The sequence below is a fragment of the Echinops telfairi genome, unplaced genomic scaffold (genome assembly GCF_000313985.2).
Source record: "Echinops telfairi isolate 266 unplaced genomic scaffold, ASM31398v2 ScPeMD7_4;HRSCAF=17, whole genome shotgun sequence".
NCBI lineage: Eukaryota > Metazoa > Chordata > Mammalia > Afrosoricida > Tenrecidae > Echinops > Echinops telfairi.
Genome location: NW_022103900.1, coordinates 5,213,945 through 5,226,843, shown reverse-complemented (window position 1 = coordinate 5,226,843; position 12,899 = coordinate 5,213,945). Strand labels below are relative to the sequence as shown.

The window sequence follows — 12,899 nt, the reverse complement described above, 5'->3', positions numbered from 1 at the left end:
GCGTTTTCAAAGCTGAGAGACATGCTTCCAGCACCACGTGAAGAGGAGGAGGAAAAGGACATAGGGAGAAGGTAAGGAGGAGAAAGAGGAAGAGAAAGGGGGTGGGGGCAGGTGCATCAGCCACACCCCAGAACTGGCATTTTAAATAAGAAGGTTATGCGGCTGACAGAGTATTAGCCCCTGCAGTGAAACGGAACTCTGCCTGCTCTAGCCACTGAGAAGTGAGGCTGCTTTTGTATAAGGTGACCAGATGTTAACATTGGTAAAGCGGGACACCATCGATAAAACTCATATCCTGGCAAAATAGCCACATGGCAGCTGAAAACCGTACACCCCAGCTTGTCGTGCATTCTTTCCAAAAATCGGGACTTTTTAAAAATGCCATGGGACATGGGAAAATTTGTTAAAAATCGGGACTGTCCTGCCCAAATCGGGACATCTGGCCACCTTACCTTTGTACCGAAATGCATGTCTCTGGTACTTATTGCCTTTAAACAAGCCTCATGTTTAATTAAATGTCATCTAACAAAGGACTCTAATCCATTTTAAGCCCTTTAACAGACACGGGCAATGAAAACAGAAACCACGGTTCAACTGGAGCCTGAAGTAGAAACAGTCCAAACTCCTAAAACAGTTCACACCAGCCTCCAACAGCAGTCAGGCAGAACCTGCTAGGCAGCTTTGAAAACCCCTCACGTCAGGCTTTAAAATGGCACATCAAGCCCTACTGAGAACAACAGGTGAGGCAAAATGGCAAGCCAGCCCGCGATCATGGGTCCCTCATCCCACGAAGGAGGAACGCTGCAGGGAAATCCTCTGGAGGACCCCGAAAATGGTTGAAAGCCTCACGAACAGAAAGCACGTGGTGCTGAGGGGATAAGCCCGGGCTCCTAGAGTTTGAAGAACTCCCCCGTTTCCCTGTGAGGGCACTGAGGCTAAGAAGCCTCCCCAGGAGAGGCCCGGCTAGTGCGGAAAGAACTAGAGAGCAGGTCTCTGAGCCTGAGGCTCCGGACCCTCCAAGTCCAGCCTCTGCCGCACTGGGTAATGCCAACGAAGTGGTGTGCGCTCTCGGATGCTTATTTATCAGCTGCTTCAGGAAGCGGCACATTAGGCAGTGTAGGAAGTGAAAGCACTTCGTCAGCTATCAAGGACTTAGAAAGGTTTGGGTTATTAGCACACCGGGTCAACAATTCCATCCTAGGAGTGAACTCGTACTAGCTCTCAGTTGGGTTGGTCGACCTACTACTTCTACCCTTAGCCGACATCTAAAGCCAGACTCTGAAGCTTTTCCCTTCAGTAAGATAAAAAAAAAAGTGTGCCGGTAATAAGGTATAAGATACTAAAAAGCATCTAATGAACTGCTAGGAGGATGTCTCTGGATAGAGAGACACCTGAGTGCACCCCCACACAAGTCATTAGATGCTGTAGTTGAGTCCTGACTATACCAAGTAAGGTAGGGTGTCATGGACAATTTGAGTGAACCTGTAAGCCTTTCTCACTGGTGGTTTAAGAAAAGAGAAGGTGGACAAGAAGGGGATATAAGAGGATTGAGTGTTACCGGGATGAAATAAAGTAACTGATGTAGAATGTTTAGCATAGTGTCTAATATAGATAGATGAAGGACTTCTTAACAGGTAGCTAGGGTGTGAATGAAATCCTTGGGTGGTGCAAATGTTTAGCATGCATGCCTGGACCCAGAAGCACCTGGGAATAAAGCCCTGGCCATTTACTCTGAAAACTCAACCACGGATTCAGGAAGCCCAGTTCTACTTTGACGCACATGGGGCCACAGGAGTCTGCAGCTCAGAGCACCATCTGTGGTTCCGACCTCCTTGGTGAGGTGGCGACTTACCCGGGCCTAACAAATGGAGTCTTTACTTACAGCAGCCGGTTTCATCAAAATGGTCCCCACAGTCATCGACATCATCACACACGTAGGCCATGGAAATGCAGTGTCCACCGCCGCACTTAAATTCATCTTCTGTACAAGGACTAGGGGTTGGAGCCCTACCTATAGGGTAAGAATAAAGGAAAGTCAAGACTTTGTTGTTCTGAGAAACAAGAGGCTTCCCCACCTGTGGTAGAAACACCTGTTGTTCACCTGCTTCCCCTGTTTCTCAGACACCCTTGCAAACGTGACTGGCTCGGCCAATTCACTGTGTCACATCTGTACAGATGCAAATGTAAGTCCAGGTGCCTCCTCCACACCCCTTACCATGCTGTGACAACCTTGGAAACACATACTCCAGGTAGCAGAGTTTACACAGTAGAGAAGGGCGATGCAACCTATACATCTTTGTTACGTTCTGCTACTGAGAATTTGGAAAAGTATGTTTGCCACAGCTAGCATGCATTACCCTGAGTCACATAATGGTGACAGAAGTAGCATAGCTCCCTAATAAAGCCACAGATGACTTGGCGGTGGCTTGATAGTGAACAGGAAGTGAGGAGGAAACGGATATGGGAGGCAAGAAAGAAGATGTGTGTGACGCGCAATGACAAAGCATCTCATAAAGCTGTCAGACAGACCCCACACTTACTGAACCAGGAGGTAAAGGCAAGGAGGTTAGAAATAAGATGTTAGTGATGAACTTTGGTTGCCGTTACTTGAGAGTGGCAGGGTAGAAAAGGAAGAGGTAAGCTCAGGGACTTACGAGTAAATTAAATGAAAGCAAATAAAGCCCAGAAATTTGCAGTATGAGAAAAGCTTGTCAACAATAATAGTCTGAATCTTAACAGACTTCAGAGAGGCAGATTGGATGGGAACTATCTCATTTGCTTAAAGCGATTGTCCATCTATTGTTCTGGGTGGCTTCAATGCAGTGGAGGCAGCGGTGAAAGGGGACAAAGAAACAAAACAGATTCAAGAACTATGGGAAGAAAAGCTTGCTGATTCCCTTTCCCCTCTCTGCTTTGACAGAAGCCCCACAAATGTCTTGTGCTACACACACACACACACACACACACACACACACACACACACCACACCTTTATTAGTAGGCAAGGGGGGAAGGGGAAATATGTTTCACTTTTACGGGGGAAAAAGCCTTATTTTCAGTTTTACTTCTTTTTCTATTTTGACTCAAATAAATATAGCAATGTTGTAACCGCAGGTTCAGCTCTGCTCAAAATAAATATGTACCCACTTAAACGCTGTCACAGAGGCCACACAGCCCCTGTAGGATGGGAGCTGGCGAGGAGCCAGGCACAGAAACCTACAGCCGCTCAAGAGAAGCAAAAGAAATGAGAAAATTATACATTTATGTAAATGTTCCCAGGCAGTATCATTTTAGGAGGGAAGGGGGAAGGAGGAAGCACAATTACAGCCAGGGGAAATAATTTTCTTCACGGGCCTTTCTATATTAAATGGCCCAGAAAATTGATCAATTCTTTCCTTCAATGGGTAGATTTAAAACATTCTAAAAGTAAAAGATATTCACAGATTTTCCAATATCTGAAATATGAAGTGCAGTCAGTCTGAAATTTCTACCTCAAACTAATCTATCATCTTTCTCTTCCAGAAAATGCATTTTCATCGGAAAGAGGGGCGTTAGATAAGCTCTGTTAGCACCGAGCTGCCTTCTTTAACACCATCTTTTCAGAGGTGTCATTAACAGCCCTAGACTGGCAAGTAGGAACTCTAGGTTGGAGAGTGCCCCAACTTTCTTTGAGAAAGTTAATTAACGGAATGTGTGAAGCAGCGATGAGCCCAGGAGGTAATTGCAAATGACAGTTCATGTTTGCTCTTATTTTCCTACGAGGAAAGAAACGCTTATAAAATGTTTACCCAAAGGGTCTTGCAAACACCTTGCTCAAATAAAATAGGAATAAGTGGACAGTGGCAGGGCTCTGGCTAAGAAAAGCATGCATTCCCATGGTCCTGAACACAGTGCTATCAGCATGCAGCGATCAGCCATACTAGCAGTCGGTCACGGGAACAACCCAAGCCTCCCTCGAAGGTAGTCACTGAGATCCCAGGGTGGGCCCCTCCCCATCCTTTCTCCCGTCCAAGGTTGACATACAGTTCTCCTCCTTCTCGTCACTTCCATCTCCACAGTCATCCACATGGTTGCACAGCTCATGTCTGTAAATGCATCGGTTGTTGTCACAGCGGAAACGGGATGTGGGGTCACAGGAAATGTTTACTGAAAGACGAAAAAGCAGCAATGCCGAGTTAAAAATAGAGCATGTGCCAACGTCTACAGACGTTCTCATGCTACTGTCAGACTTGCTTCTTGAATTCATTCGTCCAATCAACAAATTCACCCCAGGATGCGGCACTGGGTATTAGATACAACAGGGACCCAGAGAGACACAGACGTTGTCCCCACAGAACTTTCATTCTAGCAGACAACAGACATGAGTTCAGCATTCAATTTTAAGGGCGGTATGAGCCGCAAAGGAGATGTGCTTTGAAAATATCTGCTGAGGGAATCTGGAATAGAATGGAGCAGGAAGGTGGTCGGAGGGGCTTCTTATGGGAAGGGTCTCAGTCAGGACAGCGCAGGGCAGTTATCAGGCCTGAACGAGTGAGGAGGACACGGTAGCCACGAGAGTGCAGAAACCAGTGGATCTGTACATGGAACATTGTTCTAAAGTATGAGCCGCTTCATTCAAATCTGGGTTGCGGGGAGACAGCAGTTTATTCTTGAAAGTTATACTACTAGTATAACTATTGCAGGAGTCATTTGCTGTGAAGCCATGTGCAACATTATTAAAAGTGTTAACACTCACTGCCATTGAGCTGATACCAACTCACAGTGACCCTATAGGACAGGATAGAACTGCCCTGTGGGCTTCCGAGATTGTAACTCTTTGTAGGCGTAGAAAGCCTCATCTTTTTCTCACTTGCATAGGGGGCCATGGCCCTGCCTCACTCATGTTTTCATTTTACTTGCAATGAGAATTTTGTCTTGTAAAGAGAAGTTGCTTCCAAAGGACTTCTTCATGGAAGGTTATACATGCTCAAGATATTTCCAAAATTCACCAAGTTAAAAAGAAAACAAAACATAATTCCTAATTCCTAAAGTAAGAAGGTAGAAAGAAAAACCTGCTGGGCTGTCACCAATAAAATAAAACAAACACAAATTAAAGTTCTCTAGGAAAAAGGAAATCTTCTCTTGTGTCCTTTTTGAGAATCAGATCCCTGGACTAAACACGAGTAGTGATAAACTGAGCAGCAACGTGAGCGTCAGAGGCAAATGACAGCACAGGCAGATTGGGAGCTAACCAAGAGTCTCGGCAGAAATGCTGCTGGGGACACCCTGCCAAGTGGTGAGGGCATCTACCCCCACACGGTGCTCACGCGGAGCTTGAAGGGCATGATGGGTGCCTGGATGACTGGGACCCCTGCAGAGATTCTGGGTAAGTCAGTCTGGAGTGGGGCTCATCGATTTGCATGTGTGGTAACATCCACGTGATGCCGGCATCCCGAGTCCAGAGCTGCGTCTTGACATTTCTCGGGTGACTGGAGCGTGTGGGAAAGTGGAGCAAGAGGCATCATTGTATTCACTCAAGAGACTAAATCAGCTAAGGCATGTTCTTTTGGTTTTGGTTTTGTTTTTAGTTTAGTTTTTTTTCCCCCAAATTCGCTTTTTCCAGGCCCCATTCCTGCAGATTCTGGCTCATTGAGTCTAGGCTTAAGGTAAGGTCAGGGTATATGAGTGTTTCCAACCCTACCTTCATACTGCCTGTAAGAAACACCAAGGTTGTGCCAGACAACACCCTTCTCAGACACTCAATTACTCTCCCACTTACTGCACAGGTGGAGCTCCTCATCGGAGCCATCGCCACAGTCGTCGTCACCATCACACTGCCAAAATGACTGGACACAAACATGGTTTTTACATTCGAACATACTGGCTGGGCAATAGGCACCATTGGGAAAGCGGGTGGCTGTTGGTAGGAAGGATATATATTCAAATTATTAGAAAAACTCGCTGGTTTTGGAAAGATGCCCTGCTGTTTTTCCATTAGCTCTTTCCACTCTAGCTGCCTTTGTTTGTTCACGAGATACACTGCCTGGGCTTCAGATGGATTATTTCTGAAGAACCCTGTCTACGGCCAGTGGGGTTCCGTACACAGCACAGTTTCCTTGACATGAGTCAACTGGCAGAGCACTGGGCTTTCCCTCCACACGCACTCATTGAGTTAATTCTGATCGCAGAGACCCTACTTAGATTTAAGGCTGCCAAACTTTATGGGAGCAGACAGCCTCATCTTTCTCCTACAGAGTGGTTTGTGGGTTTGAAGTGATGACCTTGAAAAAGAAGCCCAACACCTAACTCACAGCTACAGATGAGCTCAACTCCTCTAGTGTATCAGGACTTGCATTATTCCTCAAATATTTATCTAGGCTCATGGAAACACATCATTTATAAGAGCCATCATGGAAAACCTTCAACAAATTAATATTTATGCAATGATTCATAATGGCTAAGAATGTGAATGATGATATAGGTTTCAAATATTTTATAGTCATTGCATCATACAATTCAGATAGTTTTTATTATAAATTTAGTATGTCCAAAGACCAACTCAACTTATTTGCATTAGTAAATTCATGGCTCAAATATTCCTTTCCTACCTACAATGTTTTTATATAATTAATGATGTATATAACAGCTGACAATATATACTTTCAGCATGGATTACTTGATGCATCCTCTGCTTGATATATTGTGAATGAAATGCCCTTGAATGGCTACAGTGTATAGATGATATAGATATAGATATATGGAAACTCACACCCAAAATGAAGTCATTATCAGTGGAGACAAAATAAAAGATATGTAAGGCCTTTTAATCTAAGAAGTGGCAGCTGATGGGAAAGCTGTGGTCTACACTTGTAGCATATACATTTGGGGTCAACATGACCATGGGTATCTAGAGACTTACGACAAGTGGATTCGTCAGAGGCATCGAGACAGTCGGCGAATCCATCACACTTCAAGTGGTCAGGCACACAATGTCCACTCCCACATTGAAAATATTGAGGATGGCAGGTCCTCAGCTCTGAAGAGAAAATATTGTCACTCCCAGACAGGTATTAGCTACATGGAGTGAATATTGCTACCCAGGCCTGGTGACTGGCTCACAGCAAATTCACAGCTTGTGGTTAGTGTAGGCTTCACACTCACCCTTTCTCTGTTCAAGAGATGGAGATGGCAGTATGTGGCACTGCACCCTCCATAATAAGGCCCGCTGTTAAGCTTCTTCTCAGAAATCAGTGTTCCCAAACCTTAATCTTTACTGATTTATTCTGCAACCCAACCATTGATCAGTCTATAACAATGACCCAACTTCTACAATTCCTGTTTGAATATTCTAATTTCTACAAAAGCATATTGTGTAGAATTGTACAAAGATTGATCTTTTTGTTTACAGGGTCTGAGAGTTGAAATTTGATCTGGCCTTCAAGTTCAAGTTACATATTTGAAATTCTTTGTCATTTTCCCCTAGTCTCATTGATCTGTTATAAGATTATAGCACCAAAAAAATATAGAACAGAAAGTACTGTGTTAGGTTAAGATGGATTACCAAAACAAATAAAGACAAAGAAAAGTAGAGAAGTCTGATAAATCTACCCGCCCCCACCCCACTCCCACCAAACTCTGAAGTTACCGCAGTCCCGTTCGTCGGAGTTGTCCCCACAGTCATTGTCATGGTCACAGATCCATCGAGAGGGAATGCAGTGCTGGTTGTCACATCGAAACTCACTCTCAGTGCACTCTCGAGGGACTGAAAAGGAAAGTCACGTGCCATCAGGGGACACCCCTGCTCACACCCAAGACACAGGTCAAAGTGCCCTCCATGCCTAAGGCCCTGCTTGGTCCAACATCCCAGAGGGCGGCTTGGGCAGGTTATCTGCCCTCCAAAGACACACCTTCGGTTTCAGTGTTCCAATCTGTAAAGGCCAAAGGTGACTTAAGCTTATAAGGGTACTGTTTGACTTCATGAAACTCTAGTTAGCCTCTTCTGGAAATCAACATAAACTTTTTTATAACCAATAAAATGCCAATCCCTTTAAGAGACTTTTTTTTAATCCCCCATTGTGTTAGAGATTTTTAGCCCATTGATATCCAGAGGTGTAATCTGCTTCCTGATTTTTTTTTTTCCAACTGCCCATGGCAAGTGGTTACCACCTCTTTCTTTGAAAAGACAACTAAGTTGGATTATATTTAGTATTGGTGAAATCAGAATTCACAAACTAAAAAGCAAAATGCAAAAAGTCATGGCCATCGAATCCAACTTGTAGCAACTCTGTTGGACAGAGTAGAACTGCCCCGGTGGGTTTCTGAGATGGTAAATCTTAACGGAGCAGCCAGCCTCATCTTGCTCCCTTACAGCAGCAGTCATTATTGTATTATCCTGTGTTGTCATATTATATATATCCTCCCAAAGCTTTACTAGAAACATCTCAGGGGGAATGTTAAGAAAAAGTCAAACCAGTACCAGCCACAGACAGCGTGTGATCAAAAAGTTGACTCCATCCCACCAGTTAGGGAAGGAAGGACGGGACAGTTCAAGAGTGGACAGAGAGCAACTATCCCAGCTCTGGTGGAATATTAGGATAAGAGAACCCTGAAAACTCACCACACTTGTCCTCATCTGAGTTATCTCCACAGTCGTTCTGGCCATCACATCTCCAGCGAAGAGGGATGCAGTAGTGGTTGTCACAGCGGAAGTGCCCTGAGGGACTGCAGGTCACTTCCTCTGCAAAGAAGAGTCATTGCAAAGACTTAAGAAGCCAGTGGTCAAGAAATGCACCAACTTGACTGCCTTGAGAATTTTGAACCTGGTAGAGATATGCCAGCCACATTCAATGCTTTTTTAGCTAAAGAGAACCTGTCCTAGAGCTTGAAATTAGACCTGCTTCCAATAAAGAAGCTGCTCAAAAGTCAAAATGGTATCTGCTTTGTAATATGAAACACAGACTCATTAAGGGAGGCTACATAATTACCACCAGTAAGTGGAGCATTTTTATCCACTGTCTTTAGTCAGTTCAACAAAGTGTTATTAAAATAACCCATCATCTTCCTAACCTCTCTTTCAAAAACACCCAATACACACACACACACACGTCACTTGATTTCAAATGAGAGCATAAGAGGGCTTCCAAAAATTCAAGGAAAAGTTACCTAACCTTATAATTCCATTCCCATGAACTTTTTAAAGCCCTCTCACATACACCACGCTGACTCTGATTGCTGCTGAGTCGACGCTGACTTACAGAGACACATGTGCAGAGGAGCCCTGTTCCTGAGAGTTTTCAAGACGGTGACTTTTCGAAAGCAGACCGTCAGGCCTGTCTCCCGGGCTGCACGGGGTGGGCACCAGCCATCAAGTCATCTAGGGACCTGGCACTCCACTCATTCACTTGGTCTTTTACCCATCTGTTCCTTCAACTCGTCTGACTGACAACAGCAGCCCAATGAATGATAATGGAATGTCCGAGAGGCAGGCATTCAGAACATGGAAATGCCCAAGCAAGAAATCCTTTTTCTTTTTAATTATCCTGTTTTGACGATAGATACTAAGACTATTCTCTTCCCCACACTTTTCCTTATATTTCTCTAATGACAAAATTTGCCAATTAAAAATGATTCCACACATTCCCATAATTTTAATAATTCCATCCCCAATTACAGAATTCTTTAGAATAGGATTTCATTTAAGAGAATATAATTAAAAGCCTGGCAAATACTATGAAGGTATAAAATGGGATTAGCAGCATCAGCTGATGGTCTTTTGTTCAGCGTAAACATGAAAAAAACCCATTCTCATCCCCTACGAGTGGCACTTCTCACTGGAGATAGCTATCCACCCCTGGTCACCCCACCCCCCAGCCCCCCACCCTCTGCGGCCCTCTTACCACAGCCTTCCTCATCACTGTTGTCCCTGCAGTCGTCAACACCGTTGCACACAGTCCACTTGGGAACGCAGCGATAGTTGGTTTTACAGCTGAACTCTGTATAATTATCACAGCGATATGCAGATCCCACTGGAAAGGGAGGAGGTAGCAAATCAGAACTGAAGTTTCCATCCTGCTCCCAAAGCACACAAGTAACTGTCTCTCCACTGTCACATCAAGGGAGCATGACGGTCGAGTAGCAATGGCCACAGTACCAGCTAAGTAGGCTCTGGCCACGTGGAGAGTTGATCAGCTCACCAAGAGCAGAGAAAGAGACGTCCCTACGTTTTCGCATGACCCCAATACCACTCACTTGTGTGGCAGCGGAATTGGTGGGCTGGGTTTGAAACGCCAGCTCTGCCATGAAACAGGCATTCCTGTAAGTCACTTGAGGCTCAGATTTCTCCTCTCAGTAAAAACCCACCTTCTTAACCACAAAGTGTATGTGACCAGGTACTGTGTGTGTAGGCATCTATACAACATGCACTATATCTATCACACAGTATATTTTATAGCTGTATCTACATTTATACAAGCTGTAAATTCTCATCACATTCTGAGTGATTAGACACTCCTTGTATCGAGAGAAATTATTGGCACAGCACACACCAGATGTTGCCTTGCTGGGCACATTTGCGCTCGTGGCCCCATTTGCTGGCACACTGCAACTCGCTGGACCCACACTGGGGAGTCACAGCAAGCAGCGGCACTGGCTGACCAGCTTGGACGACAAGAAGGTAATTTTTGCACTCATTTGCAGCGACAGGTCCTAGAGCCACCTGAAGAGCCTCTCGGAGCTGAACTTCAGCTTTTCTCATTCCCCACAGTTTCTCTTTGCCTCGCTGCTCCTGGTCCTCCCCCCACGCATCCCCCCACCCCCCGGGAACTTACTGCACTCCTGGATGTCCACCCCCCTCCCGGGAACTTACTGTACTCCTGGATGTCCCCCTCCCTCCCAGGAACTTACTGCTGGATGTCCCCCTCCCTCCCAGGAACTTACTGCACTCCTGGATGTCCGCCCCCGGGAACTTACTGCACTCCTGGATGTCCGCCCCCGGGAACTTACTGCACTCCTGGATGTCCGCCCCCGGGAACTTACTGTACTCCTGGATGTCCGCCCCGGGGAACTTACTGTACTCCTGGATGTCCGCCCCGGGGAACTTACTGCACTCCTGGATGGGTTCGTCCGAGAAGTCGCCACAATCATTGTCATAATCACACTTCCAAGACTGGGGGATGCAGCGGCCGTTGTTACATTTAAACTGGCCTGGGCGGCAGGTTCTGGTGGCACAGTGGGAACTGTCTTCATCGGAGTTGTCAGAGCAGTCGTCCTCCATGTCGCACTGCCACGACTCTGGGATGCAGCGTTTGTTGGCACACTGCCACTCATTGGCCCCACACTGGTGATTCTCTGTAAGCAGAGACGTTGCTCATCAGCCTGGACAACCAGGAGAACATACACTCCTAATTTGCCTCAAAAAATCACCATTGCATATGGGGACTAATGTCCTAATGTATTTGGCTACAACCAACTACAATCAGTCACCAACATGAGCAGTGTTTCCTCTGACAATCACTGTCCCCCAAACATCGTTACATTCTTAAACAGCCATGTAATCTTAAATATCTTTTCTTGCATGCAGAATGAGAAGCTAAGGATCAAACACGGACACGTGCTATTGAACATTTGCTTTGGAAACCCTCATTCTACTCCCAACGTTAGCTCTGCAGAGGATTCTACACACCCAGGGATGAGTCACCGACATCGACAACTTCCTATCTGCTTCAGCAGTTGGCCTTGTGGACACCCGAAACGCACTAGCATCTAATTGAGTCTAACAGTGGCCCTAGAGGGCCAAGAACTGCTTCCTGTTTACGGAAGCAAAATGCCTCATCTTTCTCCTGAAAAGCAGCCGGTGGGGTTAAACTGCTGACCTTGCAGTTAGCAACCCCCCCCAAGTAATCAACCACCCCTCTAGAAGTCCTTAGGAGTCCTTTTCTAAAGCCTTCCTTTTCTCCGAGACTTTTGATCCACTTGTGGCTTATGACATTCAATAGATCCCTACAGCATCCCATCTGTACACAATTACGTAGAGACGAGGGCACAAATCCATGCAACAAACCACAGAGAATCCGGTCTTCATCAGACCCATCCGGGCAGTCTTGGTGGGCATTGCATAAAAAGTGGGAGCTGGTGCAATTGCCATCCTGACACTGGAACTGTCCCAGGCGGCAGTAGCGCTGTGGGCACATGGGCGGCTCATCAGAGCCATCTGCACAGTCCTTCTGCCCATCACATTTCCACCAGATAGGAATGCACCTGCAGAGAAAAGGTAGCGCTTAATAAAAGCGGGCAGAGGAAGGGAGCCCTGCCCTCTGGGAGAAGGGGCCACGCTGCACTTTGACTAGAGGCATGCATGCTTCTCAAATAAACTGAGGGTACAATGGCCTTATTCCAGACAAAATATGACTCATCAGATAGCACAGGTTTGTTAAGCTCCAAACACAATCTAATTTGGTGATGATGATTACACTCCTACTACCAAGACACACACAGGAGTGTGTTTTGAGTTGTGGTTTCTTGTAGCAGTTATTACTTGTTTAACAGGGTTATGCGTTGGGAAAAGCTATGCGTTGGGAAGCTGGAAGGCAGAAACGCTTGCTGCGTGGGTAGTTCATGGTTGGTGCTTGGCTAGATTCTCCACAGAGCGCATCTAATTAGCAAATTAATCTGTTAAGGAATCGTAGGCGCTATGATTTTCATGAAAGCTTCTAGAGTCCCACATTCTGCCTCCGAACCACTTTCATCAGAAATGACTTGTGGCTTTTGTTAGGGAAATAACCGGAGGCCATATCTCATACCAAACCCAAACGCTCCAAGATGGAAGGCACACCCTGGCGTCCCCGGCACGCCTAACTGGGAAGACGGGTCGGCCCGTGTGTGGACAAGACAGGTGAGCGGCTACGACTGTTTTTTTTTTTTTTT

The 12,899-nt window shown here is 45.7% G+C and overlaps 1 protein-coding gene across 1 annotated transcript in view; it reads right to left on the bottom strand.

Moving 5' to 3' along the window:
• LRP2 (LDL receptor related protein 2) overlaps nt 1–12,899 on the bottom strand; it is a 206,496-nt gene that overhangs the window by 29,727 nt on the left and 163,870 nt on the right. The window contains exons 54-62 of the mRNA XM_013004950.2: nt 12,037–12,233; nt 11,079–11,324; nt 9,875–10,003; nt 8,596–8,715; nt 7,624–7,740; nt 6,898–7,014; nt 5,758–5,895; nt 4,023–4,145; nt 1,883–2,011 (exon numbers count right to left, since the gene is read on the bottom strand). Of these exons, the coding sequence (XP_012860404.1) occupies nt 1,883–2,011; nt 4,023–4,145; nt 5,758–5,895; nt 6,898–7,014; nt 7,624–7,740; nt 8,596–8,715; nt 9,875–10,003; nt 11,079–11,324; nt 12,037–12,233 (1,316 nt within the window). The remainder of the gene's footprint in view (nt 1–1,882; nt 2,012–4,022; nt 4,146–5,757; nt 5,896–6,897; nt 7,015–7,623; nt 7,741–8,595; nt 8,716–9,874; nt 10,004–11,078; nt 11,325–12,036; nt 12,234–12,899) is intronic.